At 43.5% G+C, this 22026-nt stretch overlaps 1 protein-coding gene across 1 annotated transcript in view; it reads left to right on the top strand.

Moving 5' to 3' along the window:
* The window catches only part of hmcn1 (hemicentin 1), a 310140-nt gene that overhangs the window by 153857 nt on the left and 134257 nt on the right, over nt 1-22026 (top strand). Inside the window, exons 25-39 of the mRNA XM_060913989.1 lie at nt 3662-3757; nt 3845-4039; nt 4322-4452; nt 6910-7057; nt 7517-7643; nt 7760-7914; nt 10435-10713; nt 11964-12245; nt 14882-14990; nt 18170-18339; nt 20102-20256; nt 20397-20520; nt 20602-20703; nt 20804-20980; nt 21085-21236. Coding sequence (XP_060769972.1) covers nt 3662-3757; nt 3845-4039; nt 4322-4452; nt 6910-7057; nt 7517-7643; nt 7760-7914; nt 10435-10713; nt 11964-12245; nt 14882-14990; nt 18170-18339; nt 20102-20256; nt 20397-20520; nt 20602-20703; nt 20804-20980; nt 21085-21236 — 2402 coding nt within the window. The remainder of the gene's footprint in view (nt 1-3661; nt 3758-3844; nt 4040-4321; nt 4453-6909; nt 7058-7516; nt 7644-7759; nt 7915-10434; nt 10714-11963; nt 12246-14881; nt 14991-18169; nt 18340-20101; nt 20257-20396; nt 20521-20601; nt 20704-20803; nt 20981-21084; nt 21237-22026) is intronic.

The raw sequence follows: 22026 nt of genomic DNA, 5'->3' as shown, positions 1-22026 counted from the left end.
CACTCTCCAGTCCCCTTTCTTAAAAAGAGGGACCACCACACCGGTCTGCCACTCCAGAGGCACTGTCCCCAACCACCACGTGATGTTGCAGAGGCGTGTCAGCCAAGACAGCCCCACAACATCCAGAGACTTGAGATACTCAGGGCGGCTGTCATCCACCCCCAGTGCCTTGCCACCGAGGAGCTTGCAAACCACCTCAGTGACTTCGGCTTGTGTAATGGACGGGTCCACCTCTGAGTCATCAGCCTCCGCTTCCTCAATGGAAGACGTGATGGTGGGATTGAGAAGATCCTTGAAGTATTCCTTCCACCGCCCGACAATATCCCCAGTTGAGGTCAACAGCTCCCCACCCACCCGTACTGTAAACAGTGTTGGCAGAGTACTGCTTCCCCCTCCTGAGGCACCGGACGGTTTGCCAGAATTTCTTCCAGGCTGACCGATAGTCCTCCTCCATGGCCTCACCGAACTCCTCCCAGTTCCGAGTTTTTGCCTCCGCAACTGCCCGAGCTGTGGCACGCCTGGCCTGCTGATACCCGTCAGCTGCCTCAGGAGTCCCGGAGGCCAACTTGGCCTGATAGGACTCCTTCAGCTTGATGGCATCCCTTACTTCTGGTGTCCACCACCGGGTTCGGGGATTGCCGCCACGACAGGCACCAGAGACCTTGCGGCCACAGCTCCAAACAGCCGCGTCGACAATGGAGGCAGAGAACATGGTCCACTCAGACGCAATGTCCCCCGCCTCCCTCGGAAGCTGGGAGAAGCTCTCCCGGAGATGGGAGTTAAAGACCTCCCCGACAGAGTGCTCGGCCAGACGTTCCCAGCAGACCCTCACCATATGTTTGGGCCTGCCAGGTCTGTCCGGCTTCCTCCTCTGCCAGCGGATCCAACACACCACCAGGTGGTGATCAGTTGACAGCTCAGCCCCTCTCTTCACCCGAGTGTCCAAGACATAGGGCCGGAGATCAGATGAAATGACAAAGTCGATCATCGACCTCCAACCTAAGGTGTCCTGGTGCCACGTGCACTTATGGACACCCCTATGCTCGAACATGGTGTTCGTTATGGACAAACCGTGACTAGCACAGAAGTCCAATAACAAAGCACCTCTCGGGTTCAGATCGGGGAGGCCGTTCCTCCCAACCACGCCCCTCCAGGTGTCACTGTCGTCGCCCATGTGAGCGTTGAAGTCCCCCAGTAGAACAATGGAGTCCCCAGTCTGAGCACCTCTCAGTACCTCTCCCAGGGACTCAAAGAAGGCCGGATATCTATACTGCTATTCAGCCCTTAGGCACAAACAACAGCAAGAGCCTTCTCCCTGACCCAAAGGCGCAGAGAGGCAACCCTCTTGTTCACTGGGGTAAACTCCAACACATGGCGGCTGAGCTGGGGCGCTATAAGCAAGCCCACACCAGCCCGCCGCCGCTCACCATGGGCAACTCCAGAGAAGTGGAGAGTCCAGCCCCTCTCGAGGAGTTGGTTTCCGGAGCCCAAGCTGTGCGTGGAGGTGAGCCCGACTATCTTTAGCCGGTACCTCTCAACCTCCTGCACAAGCTCAGGCTCTTCCCCCCCAGCGAAGTGACATTCCATGTCCCAACAGCTAGCTGCTGTGTTCGGGGATCAGGTCATCGAGGCCCCTGCCTTCGACTGCCGCCCAATCCACACTGCACCGGCCCCCTACGGCTACCTCTGTAGGTGGTGAACCCACAGGAGGTCGGGCCCACATCACTGCTTCGGGCTGAGCCCGGCCGGGCCCCGTGGGCAAAGGCCCGGCCACCAGGCGCTCGCATACGAGCCCCAACCCCAGGCCTGGCTCCAGGGTGGGGCCCCGGCTGCGCCATCTCGGGTGATGTCACGGTCCTTGATTTTTTAATTTCCATAAGGAGGTTTGGTGAACTGCTCTTGGTCTGGCCTGTCACCTAGGACCTGTCTGCCTTGGGAAACCTTAACAGGGGCGTAATGCCCCCGACAACATAGCTCCTAGGATCATTCAAGCACACAAACCCCTCCACCACAGTAAGGTGGCAGTTCTAGGAGGGGAGAATCTAAAATATGAAACATTTTGTTTATCACTTTTTTTGTTTGTTTACCACATAATTCTATATGCAGTTCCCGGGCAAAAAAAAAAAAGTTGCATTTAAATAAGCAAACACAAGAGTTTTTGATTGGAGTGATTCATGTGTTTCAGCTGGCAACAATTCTTTTAACCCTAACTGATGCAGTGAGTAGATTCTCATTTCTTAAATTAAAAAAAACATGTCAGAAGATGTATGGAAAAAGATGTCACTGTGTTTCAGAAGGGTCAAATTATTGGCCTGCATCAAGCAAAGAAAACAACTAAAGAGATTGCTGAAATGACTGGAATTGGGTTAAGAACTGTCCAAGGCATTATTAAAACCTGGAAGGATAAGTGGTGAACTGTCAGCTCTGTGGAAAAAATGTGGTTGAAAAAGATCCTGACCATGATCAGAGATCACTTAAATGTTTGGTGAAGTCGAATCATTAAAAAAAAAAACTGATAGTAGAGCTCACAGCTATGTTTAATAGTGAAATTAAGAGCATTTCCACACTCATAGTGTGATGAAAACTCACAGGATTGGCACTAAACAACTGTGTGTCCATAAGAAAATCACTTGTTAGTGAGGATAATCTGGAGAAAAGGCTTCAGTTTGCTAGGGAGCATAACAATTGGACTCTGGAGCAATGGAAAAAGTAATGTGTTTTGATAAGTCCAGATTGACCCTGTTCCTGAGTGATGGCTGTGTCAGGGTAAGAAAGGAAGCTCATGAAGCGATACATCCATCAAGCATAGTGGCCACTGCACAAGCTTCTGGAGACTGTTATGATCTGGGGTTTTTCGGTTGGTCAGGTCAAGGCTCAGCAACGTTATGGGAGCAATAAAATGAAGTCAGCTGATAACCTTCATGTACTGAATGACCAGGTTCACATCAATGGATTTTGTTTTCTTCCCTGATGGCACGGGCATAAAATTAAGGCTCAGATTGTGAAAGAGTGGTTCAGAAAGCATGAGAAATCATTTTCACATATGAATTGGCCACCACAGAGTCCCGACCTTAACCCTATTGAGAATCTTTGGGATGTGCTGGAGAAGACTATATGCAGTGGTTCGACTCTCCCATCCTCAGCACAAGATCTTGGTGAAAAATTAATACAACTCTGGAATGAAATAAATGTTCTGACATTGCACAAGTTTATCGAAACAATGCCACGGCGAATGCATGCTGTAATCAAAGCTAAAGGCAGTCCTACCAAATATTAGAGTGCATGACTTTTTTTTTTGGCAGGGCAGTGTATGTTCCATATGTTATTTCATAGTTTTGATGTCTTCAGTATTGTTCTACAGTGTAGAAAATAGTTAAAGTACAGAAAAACCTATGAATGAGTAGGTGTGTCCAAACTTTTGATTCTAAACTGTACATTTGATGAAGAATCTTGTATAGAAATATTACAACCAAGACATTTATATAGGCTTTTCAGAAACAGTTACTGGTCATACATTGTCCACAAAGTGTGTGTTTTGACTTGTAATGTACTGTAACTGCATATTGATGCTTTGTAACTAAATGACTAAATGCATGAAGGCAGAGCTAAAGCTGGCATTCACTGATGTGTTGTGAACGTAACTGGTTGTTTGGTCCTATAGTTCCCCCTGTAGTGGAAGTCTCCGAACCCCCTTTCAACAGTCCACTGCAAGAGAGAGTGGCAAATCAACGCATTGCATTTCCCTGCCCAGCCAAAGGTAACCGAGCGTCCTCCACACTTCAGCAGAGCACAGAGCTGAGTGTTTCGAGTGCTGCCTTATATAGCACATTCTCTCATCATGCAGGTTTGCCTCAGCCAGTAATTAAGTGGTTTAGGAATGGTCAGGAGCTAACAGGGAATGAACCCGGTGTGTCCATCTTGGAGGACGGCACTCTGCTTATCCTGGCCTCGGTATCACCGCTGGACAATGGAGAATACACCTGCACAGCCTCCAACGATGCCGGCAGCACTGAGAAGAAGTACCAACTGAAAGTCAATGGTAGATGAAACCACATTTGATTTATTAGTTTGATATGTAAGAATAAATATCTCATTGAATCATTACAAAGGGCTAAATTAAAAGGTTAAACTGTGTTGTGAGATAGAACGAGGAAAGGCAGAAAAGCTGTAAAGACAACAGTTCAAATAACTATAAATTACAACAAACATTTGAGTTTTTATTAGAACATCATGCAGTCGCACAGTTGTACCAAGTCTAATATCTCAGACATTCATTGTAAAAGTATATCCTAATTCTGATTTTTTTTTCCAATCATTTCAGTGCCTCCTGATGTGCGCGACAGTAGCCTGCCATCAAACATCTCAGTGGTCATATACCAGCCCACCAGTTTGGTGTGTGATGTCACTGGCACACCTCCACCAGTCATCACATGGTTTAAAGATGGCATACCGGTGTGTAACCTTCCACCACTGACTTGTATTAGTAAAATAGTCAGTGATGCTGAGATGTGACACAACGCAAAGCGCAAGGAAGTTGATTATTTTCCGATACCAGCACGAAGCAAAGTGTTAGAAAGTGTCAGGATCAGACAGAAACCAGGCTGTGGTATAAAAATGTAATACTCTTAAAGAAGTAATGGAAAAGAAGCATTGATGCATCTTTGTTGGCCAGGTATTTAACTGTCGCTCAGTAGGTTTCCCACGCACGCGCTAAATTTAACCACATCCGCACTATTCTGTTGACTCTCCTGAGGGATGCTACAGGGATCAAATAGAATAAGACATTACAAGAAATAAAATTCTTTTCATTCCTAGAAAAGCTCTTCATGAATAAGCTCGCTCACATTTTATTCTTAGGAAAAAGTGTGCGCCATGAAAAGGCCCACTAGGAAATTTCAAATCATGGTGGATCAGATGCTTTCTCATTGAGACGCATGTCGAAGCCTGATATTTGTACAGACAATGGCCAATACACACAAAAGGATGTGTTTGTTTAGAATTTGATATAGTATGAATTTTCCATTCATCAAATACACAGCAGGAAAATGCCAACCCTGAAGCACATTGAATATGTTTCGATAGAAATATTCTCAATGCATTTAGTGATGTGATTCTGGCAATAATTTGTTTTTTGGTGCTGTATTTTTGCGAAAATAATGGCTTTGTAGGAGAAACGATGATAATATTTATGATAATGTAGGAGATAAGGCGATAATATTTCAGTGAAATTTGACATGATATTAAAGAGAAATTCAACCTGGTAGTCATGGAGACCTTGCAGCAAATGTCGGACTCAGTGGTCGAGAGTGCAGTCCAGCTATACGACAGAAACTCGGCTCGGCTAGTAGCCCAGGAGTAATAGGGTTATACCCGGAACAAATTAGTAACAAGCCGAAAATTTCAGAATATGTTCAGAATACCTTTAGGAATAACATACTAAAAGTCCCCGGAAATCCCCCTTGTGCTCTCTGAGAAATTCAAGATGGCGTCCAAAATGGCCGCCAAATGGAGCTCTGCCCATATCTCAGGCCCAAAACAAAATATTAATGCAATTAAAAGGTCAGAATATATGTTTTGTAGGGTAGGAGAGTAAATTCCAACATGTGTGTATTAATTACATTGTGTATTAACATTATATAATAATGTACACATTATTATAACAGTATATTTGTGTATAGTGTGGATCCATTGGTTACTCGTTCACTCCGTATCATCCTATTCTGTTCACAAAACAACAAACACAATTACTAGGGGTTGGAGCACTTATTTTCATTAATATTAATTAAAGTAAATTGGTGGTGTAAAATGAAAAATGGCATGTTAAAAGGTCATGCTGAGTTCAGTCATTTTTAAAAGGTCATGCTGAGTTTAGTCATTTTTTGTCCGAACACACTGGCATTGCTAGTAGTAAAGACTGGTGCTAGAAACTCAAAGATTAATTTTTTTCCACCCTTAAACAAGCTTGAATAAATTCCCTACTTCACTGATGGTACAACAAAGGTCCAAGCATTACAGCTGAGGCACTGAGGTGTTTAAGTCTACTCATTGTTTATAAGCAAGAGCTTTTATTGAGGCAGACCTTTTTGTCATGAAAGTCGCCGGAATGTTGAAGAAGTGTACTGAAACAGCTTGCCATTGTAGTTTTAGAAGATAGAGTTCTCAAATTTAATTTCCCTTTAATATTTTATCAAAGCTTAAAGATGCACTAAATATTAAGGAAATTGATGTCTAATTGTTGTCTTACATTATGTTCATGTATGTAGGTAGCCTACTAAGCTAATCTGTCAATCATGTCAACCATCAAATTCCATGTAATTTCCACATTAATGACCTTGTAATCTTGGTTAATTTTAACAGTGTGACAATGGTGAATTTGCATTGCTTGTATGAGAGAACATATAATTTAACATTTTAATTGCATTTATATTATGTTTTATCCCTGAGATATTGAAAAATCTCCAATTGGCGGCCATTTTGGACGCCATCTTGAATTTCTCAGAGAGCACAAGGTGGATTCCCGGGGACTTTTAGTATGTTATTCCTAAGGGTATTCTGAACATATTCTGAAAAATTCAGCTTGTTACTAATTTGTTCCGGGTTGGACTCAATTTTGAGCTAATGCTCTTGGGCTATAGTTAGTGATCTGTGAGATAATGAGTGTGTTGGTAAGTGGAAACATCAGGAGGTGAGATGAGAGACCTGGGCAATCCAGTGGATTAAAGCACCACTGCATCTTTCTCTTGAGGTAGAGATGATGATGATGATGATGATGATGATAGAAGTTCAACACCAAACTCAGAATTTCACGACAAAATATATCTTGGCTGTCAGTGAAAATATAATAAAGTATTAATTATAAATATCGATATACATGTTGATCAGGGCGGCTTTGTGCTATGGTTTGTTTAGGTGGTTGCCAGTGGCAATGTGCAAATCCTGCAAAGAGGAAAGACACTGATGTTGCTCAAGGCTGCTACAGCAGACGCAGGCCGCTACAGCTGCAAAGCCATCAATGTCGCAGGAAGTACCGAGAAAGACTTTTATCTAGATGTCCTGGGTGAGTCTGTGTACTGGAGTAGAACTGTAAGTGGTCAAGATGTATAGTTCAGCATAGAAACTCAATAATTAGGTTTTTGAAATGTAGTAATTAGACACCTGTTGATGGAATGTTTCTATCGCTTAACCTTTTATCACCATTTCAGATACTATTACAGTTCCCTGGCTCCATCGATCACTTTAACCCTGTCATTTGTTCACCTTTTGATGTGATGCTTCTGTGTAAATGCATAGATTGAGCCTCTTCTCCAAACGAGTCCAGAATCAGTCCTGTGTGTACAGACTCAAGCATTCAGGCCAAGTGTTAAAACCATGTTAGCTTAGCTAAATGGAATTCAGGTGTAGTGCCAATCGTTTTAAGATATCCACAGTAAAATTGTACACATTGAATATCATTGATTATAATCAGCCTGTACATGCCAGATAATAAGCTTTGTTTGTAATCTGTTTTCTTTGCCAGTTCCTCCTAGTATTATTGGAAGCGGTGGGTCACGTGATCCCTATGCTATTCTGAATCAGGAGATCAGCTTGGAGTGCAAGGTCAACGGTGTGCCCTTTCCCACAATCCAGTGGTACAAAGACAGGAAGTGAGTTGCCCCATCAGATTTCCTGCAAAAAGTCCTTATTGCCATGTGCTGGTCAAATCCCCCAATCTCAACCCTGTACTCTTTTGTTTTCTCTCATTCCCCCTTCTTTGTTTTAGGCTGTTGTTTCTGGGAGACCCCAATATCGAGGTGTTGGATCATGGCCAGGTGTTAAAAATAAAGAGCGCCCGATTAGGGGATCAGGCACGCTACCAGTGCAGCGTCACCAACTCTGCAGGAAAGCAGTCCAGAGACTTCAACCTCAGCGTTTACGGTGTGTGTTTATCTCTCTCGGTAATAACTCTGAGGTTTTATTCAACAAGTAGTGTATTAAGCCTTTAAATGCATGGCTCATCATATATACACACACTCACCATCCACTTTAATTGGAGCTTGTTCTTGATTCTAAGATTCCTGTTCTTGGCTGGCAGGAGTGCAACCCAATGCGGTCTTCTGCTGTTACATGCTGAGATGCTTTTTTGCTCACAACAGTTGTAAAGAGTTGCTATGAGCTGCTATATCCTTCCTGGTAGCTCAAACCAGTCTGGCCATTTTCCTCTGACCTCTCTCATCAACAAGGCGTTTCCACCCACAGAACTGTCGCTCACTCAATGTTTTTTGTTTTTCGCACCATTCTGTGTAAACTCGAGAGACGGTTGTGTGTGAAAACCCCAGGAGGTCAGCAGTTTCTGAAATACTCAAACCAGTCCACCTGGCACCAACACCCATGCCAAGTTTTCTTCATTCTGACATTTTGACGTGAACATAAACTGAAGCTCTTGATTTGTATCTGCATGATTTTTTGCACTGTGCTGCTGTCAAGGGACTGGCTGATTTAACTGCATAAAACAGCAGGTGTATGGGTGTACCTAATAAAGTGTCCAGCGAGTGTGTATACACAAAATAACCTACAGACGACCATGATAGTGTAAAACTGTCATGCTGTATCACAGGGCAGCATAACACAGAGTTAAGTGCATGAGTGAGCTCACAGGTGCCACAATTGGCTAGCGTCACTGGGATAAGGCAAAGAAAATAACACTATCTCCCACCTCGAGAGCATGGCCAATTTTGCTCCTTTGACTCCCAACCACAGATAGATGTGGGCAAGTAATTGAACAGTTTGACAATCAATTAGCGACTATACACTACCGTTCAAAAGTTTGGGGTCACTTTGAAATGTCCTTGTTTTTGAAAGAAAAGCACTGTTCTTTTCAATGAAGATCACTTTAAACTAATCAGAAATCCACTCTATCCATTGCTAATGTGGTAAATGACTATTCTAGCTGCAAATGTCTGGTTTTTGGTGCGATATCTCCATAGGTGTATAGAGGCCCATTTCCAGCAACTATCACTCCAGTGTTCTAATGGTACAATGTGTTTGCTCATTGCCTCAGAAGGCTAATGGATGATTAGAAAACCCTTGTACAATCATGTTAGCACAGCTGAAAACAGTTGAGCTCTTTAGAGAAGCTATAAAACTGACCTTCCTTTGAGCAGATTGAGTTTCTGGAGCATCACATTTGTGGGGTCGATTAAATGCTCAAAATGGCCAGAAAAATGTCTCGACTAGATTTTCTATTCATTTTACAACTTATGGTGATAAATAAAAGTGTGACTTTTCATGGAAAACACTAAATTGTCTGGGTGACCCCAAACTTTTGAACGGTAGTGTAGATCCATTTACAAGTTTACCTTTTTTTTTCAGTTTTTGCTGATGGTGGTACATAAGTGTTAAAAAAACAAAACCATGAGCGGGGGTTAGGAAGGCACAGGGAGTGAGGTTACGAATCACTAGCAACCCAGGGTATGCATTTAAGCTGTAGTTCAGCCAGAAACACTAACATGGGTGACAGTTAATGAAAATTAATAAGGTTCGATACATTTTGCCACTTGGTTTCAGTCACTCTTAGCCAATGACATTGTTGGGCCAAAGAACAAATGTTCAGTTTTCCTATAATATCTAAAAGAATGCTTGCTTATGGATCAGGCCTGGCGCCAGGAACAGTTTACTAAGGGGGCAATAAGAAATCGCAAGGGGGCAAATATTTTTCATATAGTGTGTAGTAGTGATGGCGGTCTGACAACGTATTTCAAACAGTTAACTGCGCCAACCACAAAACCACGGCCCCGAAGGTTGCTTTAGTCCGGGAAAATCATGTGACATATTACCAGGGCAGTTGCGCTTTATCAACCCCCGTGCCCACCTGTTAACCCTCCCCTCCAGTTTTCTCACAGACACACGTTACAACCGGAAAGATGCCAAACATAAAACAACACACACACACCTACAGGCAAGTCCTTTAAATTTAAATACATACAAATAGCTCCGCGGCATGAAAACAAAACATCAATGCAAGTCTAAGGTACTTGGCTCGGTGGCCAAAATCATAATTTAAAAAAATCAACAGACCCCGCGGCTGCACCAGTAATAGCCTTCCTGACTTGCACCGAGTCAGTGCCAGTTTTAGTAGTGATTTATGTGAAATGTATTTTTGTGCAATGCGCAACCACTTAATATTTCGTATTTGAAAATGCAAATTATTAATACGTCTATAATACATTTATATTTTCATAAGAAAACAATTAAGTGATCTGAGTCTCCGTTGAGGGGGCGGGGCTGTAGCCACAAGGGGGCGACGCCCCCTTTCGCCCCCCTACGGCGCCGGGTCCGCTATGGATATCGTATTGCTAATTATTCATAACTCCCAATTAAATATTACTGGCAGATCATCATTATTAGACATAGCAGAATTCTGGTATGCGCGATTCTGATTTTCACTTTTACTCTTAGTTCCACCCAGTATAAAGGGAGGGAACGTGACCTCAGCGGTGACGGCTCTTCTGCATAACCCGGTTTCTCTGGAGTGTGAGGTGCGCGGCGTGCCCCTCCCCGCCATCACCTGGTATAAGAACGGAGAGGCGATTCTCTCCAGCAGGCAGGCGCAGTATGTAGACCGTGGTCACTTCCTGAAGATCTCCCGCGTGCAGGTGTCTGACGCCGGCCACTACACCTGCAGAGTGACCAGCGTGGCTGGAACAGCTGACAAGGCTTATGAGCTGGATGTCTATGGTGAGATTTTTCTTTGTTTCCTTGTTTCTGACTTTTGCTTTACTAGCATATTCTCATCACACAGCTTGCTTCATTTATGGTGAACCATCTCATCTCATTATCTCTCGCTGCTTTATCCTGTTCTACAGGGTCACAGGCAAGCTGGAGCCTATCCCAGCTGACTACGGGCGAAAGGCAGGGTACACCCTGGACAAGTCGCCAGGTCATCACAGGGCTGACACATAGACACAGACAACCATTCACACTCACATTCACACCTACGCTCAATTTAGAGTCACCAGTTAACCTAACCTGCATGTCTTTGGACTGTGGGGGAAACCGGAGCACCCGGAGGAAACCCACACGGACACGGGGAGAACATGCAAACTCCACACAGAAAGGCCCTCGCCGGCCACGGGGCTCGAACCCAGACCTTCTTGCTGTGAGGCGACAGCGCTAACCACTACACCACCGTGCCGCCACCAAGATCTCCTATTTTATATTAAACTTTCGTCAAATATCTGTAACATTCTGCATTCTCTGCAATTTTTTAACTTTGCGCAATACCAGAAGAATTCAGTTGAAATCAAGCCATTTGAGGCGAATTGGTCCGCCTCTGAAAAAACTTGGCATTTGGATTTCCCGGGAAACATTGATTTTCGTGACGTCGCGTGCGGGACGCCTCCCTCTGAATCCTACGTCAGCGCTGGTTTGTTTATGAGAAAACGACCTGGTGGTTTTCTGCAAATTTCTTCAACGTTATCACGTAATTATTAAAATGGTTAACAGATGTATCGTAGGAAGGTGTAGCAACACCAATCATGATGGGATTAGTACTCATCGTTTTCCAAAAGACCGGACAATGAGAGAGAAATGGGAGCGCTTGGTCTACACAGGCTGTGCACTCGCGCAGCCTGCTGACGCTTCCGCAGGTAACGTCACGAATCTGGCTCCAGACGCCCTTGGGATTTTTCCAGACGTGTTTTGTTATTTTATTTTTTTCTGCTGTAGACAGATGGCCTTGTGCAAAATTACCGTTTTGGATGAGTGTGTAAAGGGACATACTTTCATATAAAAAAAAACGAAATTGGTCCAGAATATGCACTTTAATCTGAATGCAATGCTCATACCGTATATGTAAATTGCCCTTTCAGAATATCATGTCTTTGAGTTGAGAATGGAATAAAAATCCTTAAGCTCAGTTATTTTCATTTAAACTGATCTAATGCATGTATAACACAGTGTAACGCAGTGATCCATTCCTCCCCCAGTTCCTCCCTCCATTGCTGGAGGTGTAGATGGACCTATCGAGAAGAAAGTGGTGGTCAGTAAAACGCTGGTGCTGGAGTGTGAGGCAGCCGGTAATCCTTTACCCTCACTCACCTGGCTAAAGGACGGATCTCCTGTGAAAGTTGGAGAAAACCTTCGGCTTCTGGATCAGGGCCGCAAGATGGAGATCGTCAATGCCATACCCTCTGATTCTGGCCAGTATGTCTGTGTAGCAACCAGCGTCGCAGGGGAAACGGGCATCAAGTACGATGTCGGCGTTTTAGGTATACACGTTTTTATTCAGTATGGTGAATGCACCATTTAGAATAAAATCAGATCCAGGGAAGATTATTTTTTGCTGCAATAATTATCCAGGAGCCATCACAGACCCGTCAACCTTTACGCATTTTGCATAGGAACTCCAGGGACGTCAGAGTACGTTGCTACAAGGTATCATTCAAAAATGAGCAAAAAGAGTGGTCATCTTTTTTCCCCCATATGAGCCAATAAATATATGAATCTGGAATGGTTGACTGGTGTTTTGAACTCTCCGATATTAATTGACAGCCGTGGAAGCCATTCCCTCTTCCTCCCATTTCCCATTATTTTTTACAAGTAATCTCACATCTCTTGATTTTTGCTTGAAAGATGCTGTCACAGTAAATAAACAATGCTTTGTGTTCATTAATGTTAAATCAAATCTCTCCATATATGTTTGGAAAAAATCTAAATGTAACTCCTGTCATTCATATAAGCGATTTTGTAAAACTATACTGAAAATTCTCCCTGCCCTGGCTGGATTATGCGTTATTCTACATCAGGGTTGGCAGGTCTCTTGTGGTATAAGCACTTTCCAGGCATCAGTTCTGAAAGTTAAAGCCAGCGGGGGGGTTTTTTGTTGTTTGTTTTAATGGTCTGTGTTACTACACGGAGTGCAGAATTATTAGGCAAGTTGTATTTTTGAGGATTAGTTTTATTATTGAACAACAACTATGTTCTCAATCAAACAAAAAGACTCATAAATATCAAAGCTGAATATGTATGGAAGTTAGAGTGGGGTGTTTTTAGTTTTGGCCATTTTAGGAGAATATGTATGTGTTCAGGTAACTTTCACTGTGCAGAATTATTAGGCAACTTAATAAAAACCAAATATGTCGCCATTTCACTTATTTATTTTCACCAGGTACACTGATATGACAACTCCAGATTTGCAAATAAACATATCTGACATTCAAACACAAAACAAAAACAAATCAGTGACCAATATAGCCACCCTTCTTCATGAGGACACTCAAAAGCCTTCCATCCATAGATTCTGTCAATTTCTTTATCTGTTCACGACCAACATTGTGTGCAGCAGCAACCACGGCCTCCCAGACGCTGTTCAGAGAGGTGTACTGTTTTCCCTCTTTGTAGACCTCACGTTTTATAATGGACCACAGGTTCTCTATGGGGTTTAGGTCAGGTGAACAAGGGGGCCATGTCATTATTTTTTCACCTTTCAGACCTTTACTGGCTAGCCACGCAGTGGAGTATTTGGACGCATGAGATGGAGCGTTATCCTGCATGAAAATCATGTTCTTCTTGAAAGATGCTGACTTTTTCCTATACCACTGCTTGAAGAAGGTTTCTTCCAGGAACTGGCAGTAGGTCTGGGAGTTGAGTTTGAGTCCATCCTCAACTCGAAAAGGTCCAACAAGCTTGTCTTTGATGATACCAGCCCATAGCAGTACTCCACCTCCACCTTGCTGGCGTCTGAGTCAGAGTGGAGCTCTGTGCCCATTACTGATCCAGCCACAGGCCCATCCATCTGGCCCATCAAGAGTCACTCTCATCTCATCAGACCACAGCACCTTAGAAAAATCAGTTTTAAGATATTTCTTGGCCCAGTCTTGACGTTTTATCTTGTGTGCCTTACTCAGTGGTGGTTGTTTTTCAGCTTTCCTTACCTTGGCCATGTCCCTCAGTATTGCACACCTTGTACTCTTTGACACTCCAGGAATGTTGCAACTCTGGAATATGGCAGAACTGGATGCTAATGGCTGCTTGTTAGCTTCACGCTTGATTTTCCGCAGATCATGTGCAGTTATTTTGCGCCTTTTTTTTCCCCACACGCTTCTTTCGACCCTGTTGACTATTTGCAATGAAACGCTTGATTGTTCGGTGATCACGTTTCAACATCTTCACAATTTCAAGAGTGCTGCATCCGTCTGCAAGACATCTCACAATTTTATACTTTTCAAAGTCTATCAGATCTCTCTTCTGACCCATTTTGCCAGAGGAAAAGAGGTTGCCTAATAATTATGCACACCTGATATAGCGTGTTGATGTCATTAGACCACACCCCCTCTCATTACACAGATGCACAGCACCTGATATACTTAATTGGTAGTAGGCTTTCAAGCCTAAACAGCTTGGAGTGGGACAACATGCATTAAAAGGATGTTGTGGTCAAAATACTCACTTGCCTAATAATTCTGCACTCAGTGTATAGTATAATATTTGAGAAAACAAACATGAAACTTCAACCCCTAATTATGGACATTTATCATTTTCCATTCTTTACTTACATCGCATTACTGTGAAATAGTGTAAAACGGCTGTACCATTTTAAAAACTTTGCACACTGTGCCTTGATCTTCTGAGCATCTGGTCGCCACTACTACAATCCGAATACACCTGCTCTCCAGACCTCTGCGTTCAATCAGCCTACATTTGTGTTGCGTCGATAAAGTGTGGGCGATGGAAATTGAATCGGAAGTATAGTATATTATAAAATCTGGAAAGTGTAGAAACCATAAAGGTTATATCCAGATATCACCGTAAAGTGAAGGTTTGTGGAAGTTTAGTTGGTTTGTGATTATTTGTATGTGAAGATGAAAAACGATGTGGTGGAGCTTATCCTTTTCCTGTGCTTTAGTGCCACCCACTCTGGACGGGGCAGATAAGGTTACACATGCTGTGGTCATCGTTAATAACGTTCTTGAACTTGAGTGCCATGCCACAGGCACACCTCCACCAACTATCACGTAAGCGCACACACACACGTACACACAAATTTAGTGGTCGGATGCATATTAGTATTTGCTCGTCAACCAGTGATTCAAAAGAGGCATCACTTAGTCATCTTTTCCTTAGTGAAAGCCAGAAATGATTCTGGACATCTCTATTTTTAGCCGATTAATGCAGTTACACTACCGTTCAAAAGTTTGGGGTCACCCAGACAATTTTGTGTAGTTTTCCATGAAAAGTCGCACTTTTATTTACCACCATAAGTTGTAAAATGAATAGAAAATATAGTCGAGACATTTTTTCTGGCCATTTTGAGCATTTAATCGACCCCACAAATGTGATGCTCCACAAACTCAATCTGCTCAAAGGAAGGTCAGTTTTATAGCTTCTCTAAAGAGCTCAACTGTTTTCAGCTGTCCTAACATGATTGTACAAGGGTTTTCTAATCATCCATTAGCCTTCTGAGGCAATGAGCAAACACATTGTACCATTAGAACACTGGAGTGATAGTTGCTGGAAATGGGCCTCTATACACCTATGGAGATATTGCACCAAAAACCACACATTTGCAGCTAGAATAGTCATTTACCACATTAGCAATGTATAGAGTGGATTTCTGATTAGTTTAAAGCAGGGCCGGTTCTGGAGGGGTAGCAACGGTAGCATTTGCACCCGGGACTGGTGTGGAGAGGGGCCCCAAAAAATAAGATAAAGTAAAAAATAAAGAGTTCTCTCTGTTCCTGAATGTCTGTGAGCAAAGGAGAGCCTGAATGTTGCAACCTCCCTATTGGCTGTTTATTGGTTGTTTGTAAAAATGTATCAATTGTCCTTCCCACGGGAATCATCGCGGGCTCAAGAGACGAGACCTGACGAGTTAGTTCGTTGGTAGCAGAACGAAATGTCTGGACACAAATCGGGTTTTCAGAAAAGGAAAGAAAATAAACGCAGGGTCGAAAATACAAAAAAGGAGGCAGAAAATGCAAAACGGTTACTTTTCTGAGGCAGCCCGCCGGCTTATTTATTATAGCCCATTTAGTTAAAATAGTTGATATAAAATGTTTATAGTTATAGTTATGTGATGGTTGTCCTGATTTAGACTGGTATGTGTGTTGTTTTTTTTTTTGGGGGGGGGGGGGGGGGGGTGCGCGCGATGTTGCACCCGGGTCCAGATTAGGGCAGAGCCGGCCCTGGTTTAAAGTGATCTTCATTGAAAAGAACAGTGCTTTTCTTTCAAAAATAAGGACATTTCAGAGTGACCCCAAACTTTTGAACGGTAGTGTATAGTCGCAAAGAATGCTTGAAGTGACAGTCACAGGCTACAAATGGCACGTCCAGCTTCAGTGGAAAGGTTGTCTCTGGTGTTTGCAGAACTTGAATTGCAAATCAATACAATAAATGTGTAAAATAATAAATCTTTGTATTATATTACACTAATTAAAATCCACTTGTGTGGATGACTTGCCGGCAGACGTGGACGTTCATGTCCATCAAGAGAGCCTTCCTTGTAGCTCAGTGCCTGGTTAACTCCAGTCCTTGTAGCATCCGAAAAATGGACAGGCTGTGAGTGGGATTCACTGCACTGAATGACTGACTGACTGCTTTTGCGCATGATGGAGTTTACTTTAACACAGTGAAGGGATTTTTAGTGTAATTTAGCTTTAAAGGTCCCATGGCATGAAATTTTCACTTTCTGAGGTTTAACAACGTTAAAATGAGTTCCTCTGACCTTCTTAAGTCACCCCAGTGGCTAGAAATTTCATAATGTATAAACCAAACTATGCCCAACATTTGAGAATGGCGCATCAAAACGGCGCGTTGATAAGCTCTTCCCTTTACTACGTCAGCAAGGGAGATGATCCCCACCCCCCACCCCCCCCGGATTCCCACCCACTGTATGGATTGCCCGCCCAGTTGTAGTGAAGAGACCATAGAGGACACAACAACATGGCATCACCTAAGCGAGCAAAACATGGAAATTGTGATGTACATGGATGTGACAACACAGAAAAGAGTCTGTTTTTACTGCCCACGGGAGAGCCCCTGAAGACGCAGTGGCTTAATTTTATTTACTCCAATAATATGCCGTCGAGTCTACCTAAGACGGTGTATGTTTGTCGGAAGCATTTTCCTGAGGAATGTTTCCACAACTTGGGACAGTACAGGGCAGGTTTTGCACATCAACTGTCACTGAAGCCTGGGTCCGTACCAAGCATCCCTGCCACATCAGCCACAAACACCGAACAAGTAAGTGTATAACTGGTCGTTTTGCCGTGTTTTAAAATCGGTGCGTTAGCCTAGCAATGGCTACATTAGCTGTGCAGCTAACCACTTCCTGCAGTTAGCCAGGTAATCTGCGCTACAAAACTAAAGAGCATGCAGCATGCTCTGTTAAACTGAGTTTAGTCTGGAAATTGACTGTAACTTATGAGCTTATGTTTGACTATTGCTCCGCAATGCATGTCTTCTGTTGGATAAGCGATATGTTGCTGTAGTTGCTGCTTCTATCCTCTTTGGTTATGGAGTGCGTGTTCAAGCCTACGGTATTATACGTTCGTAAACTACCACTCCGAACACTCTCACTCTCTGTTCTCTGTGTCATGTTGAGTTTACGAAAGGAGTCCGAGGGAGAACGGGGTTTTGTCTTAGCAGCGTGGCTACAGGCGCTGATAGCAGCGAGTATGTGTGTGCGCAGCTTGGTCAAGCCCCTCCCCCTCCCCCCATGGCCCGCCCCCACCCTCTACCCTTCCCCGCCTCCTGCTTCTCATTAGCAAAACGATGCACTGGGAAAAGCACTGAAATGGGGCTTTCTCCCAGGAGGCTATATTTACGTGCCGAGGGTTCATTTCGAGAAAGGCTGCGGATATAACATCCGGAAGCCTCCACGAGCCCGTTTAAAGCATCAACAAGCCACCATGCCATGGGACCTTTAAAGACAACAAAAATGCAGTAAATGCATTTTTGTTGTTAATTCCTTAAGGATTCAGCTAGTCTATAGAACCAGTAATACACGGACTATGTAACAAACAAACCTAACGTTTTGGCTTTGTCTGAGACACATATAACCCATCTAGATTCTACACTTTCATTACATTTCTTATCCATAGACTAATGGCACACCTTCTTGTGTACTACACCAAATACAGCTCACTGTTCTTCTCTCTGTTTCTTTCTGCCTCCATAACTTCCCTCATTGTAGGTGGCTAAAGGACAGCAAGCCAGTGAGGCATGGAGAAGGGGTGCGAATTTTGGCAAATGGTCATCGTCTGGTCATCTCACGTGCCCAGGTCTCAGACACAGCGCTGTTCCAGTGTGTGGCCACAAATGAAGCAGGAGAGCAGGAAAGAGATTTTAAAGTCGCAGTCCATGGTAAGAAAAGAGGAAAGCGACTGAATTTTAACCAGGACTTTCAGTTTAATTAAATGTTTCATAATAATCCGTGTGTTAGTTTCGATGTCGGTGTTTTGGTCACTCCTGTCAAATGGAAAGTGCGCAAGGAGAGGTAACTATACATCACATCCATTTGCATTAAAGACAGTTTTTGCTACACAATATTGTATTTTAAAAAATTGCACAATACTGATACACATCCAAGACTTCATGTCTAACCGGTAACTGTCACCCGGTAATTGAGTTCTGTGTTTGTACACAAGTTAACCCTCTGGGGTCCGAGGGTATTTTCTGGCACTCTAATGATTTTGGTGTGCTCTGATTTTGTTGTCAATTTCAACAAATCTAAGCAGTATTTTCAAAATCATACGTATGACTTTTTTTGTAGTCAGCACAAGTTCAGCTCCAATAATGTCTGTGTAGTATGTATGTCATGATTGTAGTTTTAAAAAAATAACAGATAAATGAAGATGTTGTAAAAAGCAGTTTTAGAACTGTGTTGGAACGTGTGAAATAAACATAACCTTACCCACTGTGTCGAACCGTTTTGGTCACTTGAGGTGATTCTGTTCAGTTTTAGGAATGCATCAAGCACAAAAACTTAAATCTGCTCCATTGATTTGGACAATTAACTGGCCATCAAAAAATGTATGTCCTGTTGTTTTGGGATAAAGGGTTGGCAGTGGGAGGAGTATTCAATGAGAAGTGTAAAAAATTTCCATTCATTCAATGAGAAGAGTGAAAACCCCTCCCACTGCCAAATCTTAATTCCATCAGGTCAAGTCCCAATGGGTCATGTTTTTCCACACATTCCAACACAGTTCTAAAACTGCTTTTTACAACAGTTTCATTTATCTGGTATTTGACTTTATTTTGGTATGTGACTCTATTCAGTGTGTCTTGAAATTAACTCTTGTACCATTTTACTCAGTTCAGAGCCACAACCAACTCTGTTACACAATTACAATGTAATTTTGCTCCCACTCCAACTCTAACTTTTACTCTCTAAACTCAAAATCGAGCAAAATTAACTAATTTGAGCAAAATACTTTTAACTCTGGAAAAATTGCTCATTCATTTTTCCTGTGTATGCACTACAGCATGCGCATGTCAACCGATCTGCTCATAATAAATCGAAGAAACATTTACGCTTACTCGAGTTGATCTTTGGCTGGATCAAGTCGAAGTTAAAAAAAAAAAAGCACCACGTTGCAGTTCTCAAGATTGAACTGAATCACTGTCCTGAATCATGAATTGAATCGCTGTCCTGAATCATCCGAAGTGCATAAAATCCACGCGCCACAAGTTTTACCTCCAAATAGCCTAAACTATGTCTGACAGATTTTATCCTGTTTACAGTGGGTGTTCGCACCACGGAAGAGAAACCAGTCGAAACTGAAAGAGTTTAAGTGATTATCATGCCGTTACCATATGAACAGTCTTTTATGAATGCGTAAGTGCGTGCTCAGCGCTCCGACTCCAGTGTGACTGAGTAAGGTGACAAGTTTTATGTTTCATCTAATTTAGGTAATTTAAAAACTATATTATTTGGCAGGGGGCACATAGGAAAGTGTAAAGTATAAAGTTTCTGTCAATATGTTTATCATGCTTGTATGATGAAAAACTCGCAAAGATATTTAACTAAATACATGACCTACTCATTCTAAACCTGTCGAGCTTTGCCAGTGAAGCTCTCGACCCCAGAGGGTTAATTATGGTAGTCTTGTAATTTCTTCTGCAGTTCCTCCATCGATCCATTCTACCGGTCTTGCTGAACGCTCAGTGGTGCTACACAATCCGGTGAGCCTCCAGTGTGTGGTTAGTGGCATTCCAGCTCCCACCATCACCTGGCTCAAAGATGGCCGTCCTGTTGACACCACTCAGGTCTTCCTTAAGGTATGTAGATGCTTTGCCAAATTCATCACCCAGTCCATCTCAGTAGAAACTGGAGTGCGTGCCTGTGTGCATACAGGGTTTACAGTCATTTGTATCATTTTATATTTGTATACATTATTGGTCCTCTGTCTTTAATAAAGCTGGAATCTGGAGGTAGAGTTCTACATATTAAGGCAGCCAGAGCAGAGGATGCAGGCAAATACACCTGTGTAGCAACCAATGCTGCAGGAGAGGCACAGCAGAATGTTCGCCTCAGCGTGCATGGTACGAGACACATTATAAGACATCCGTAAGACTTAAATAGCCATGACATGTTTATTAGTTGATCATTTTGCTGTTCCACAGAGCCTCCTATCATCCAGTTTGCTGGAGAAAGTGTCAATCAAACTATCCTGGCGGGATACCAAATCCAGCTGCAGTGTAAAGCCACAGGAAGTCCTGTACCAGGTCATTTTTTCATTATTATTGCATCACTTGTTTTTTGTCCACTGGCCTTTAGAGGTTAAAAAAAGAATCATGGCAATGTTGGTGTTCCTGCTAACTGCAGCTGTGACGTGGTATAAAGACAGTCGGCCTCTGACCAGCGCAGCAGGAGTAAGCATCCTGAACCGAGGCCAAGTGCTGGAGATCGACCGCGCTCAGGTGTCAGACGCTGGACTTTACAAGTGTGTGGCAGTCAATGTGGCCGGCACAGCAGAACTTGCACTCAGCCTACAGGTTTATGGTGAGTAGGATTTCACAGGATTATGATCAGTATATATGGTCTGTGCTGGACATATTCACAGATGGACACGCATTCTTCTCATGTTTCTCGTCTGCCCCTTTCAGTGCCACCCTCCATCTCCAGTAAAGGTGGGACGGTGACAGTGGTGGTGAATGATCCTATCAGGCTAGAGTGTGAAGCCTCAGGTCTGCCTGCACCCAGTCTCACATGGCTCAAAGAAGGCAGCCCCGTCTCCAGCTCCTCCAACGGCATCCAGGTAAATGACCTCTACTGAAACAACAACTACTAAACACTCTAGCCAGGGAGGGATACTGGGAACATGTCTAGGGGCCCTGGCTACCACAGAGCCCAGAGTTTTAAAGGGTATCACGTATAGTATATCAGACGGACAACATGAGCCAGTTAATGCAAAGACACAATGGTGTGTGGGTCTGAATAATCATCTCATCTCATCTCATTATCTCAAGCCGCTTTATCCTTCTACAGGGTCGCAGGCAAGCTGGAGCCTATCCCAGCTGACTATGGGCGAAAGGCGGGGTACACCTAGCCTGGGCCCGCCCATCCTAAGCGTGACGCAACACGAGGGCCTGTTCCGAGCTTAGTCTGGCCAGGCAGGCTATCTACAGCATTTCCAAGCTCCCGAAAAATCGGGAACCAATCAACTTTGAGCATCTCCAATGGCCCTGGGTAGAGGCGTGTTCAAGGCAGTGACGTAGTAGAACTGCGACCGGAAGCCATAGATTGTTTACAGAATCTATGCCGGAAGCGCTTCATTCACATCACGAACATGGAGCAGCGGCAAGCCTTTAACACAGCGGTAGATGCTGTATTGAAAGCATTCAACGGGAAGTTCTCATTGAAAACGGAGCAAAGAGCAGCCCTGGAGGTATTTATTGAAAAGAAGGACGTTTTCGCCATGCTCCCAACCGGCTTTGGTAAGAGTTTAATCTACCAGTTAGCCCCGTCGCGTCGCATACGTCAGAGGAAAGAGTGATGTGATTGGTTTAAGCTTCGTCACAACCTTTTCTGGCTTCGACCAGTAGCAA

Source organism: Neoarius graeffei, chromosome 2 (assembly GCF_027579695.1).
Source record: "Neoarius graeffei isolate fNeoGra1 chromosome 2, fNeoGra1.pri, whole genome shotgun sequence".
NCBI classification, from domain to species: domain Eukaryota; kingdom Metazoa; phylum Chordata; class Actinopteri; order Siluriformes; family Ariidae; genus Neoarius; species Neoarius graeffei.
Note: the sequence above shows the minus strand (reverse complement) of the source record. Positions and strands in the feature narration are given on the sequence as shown.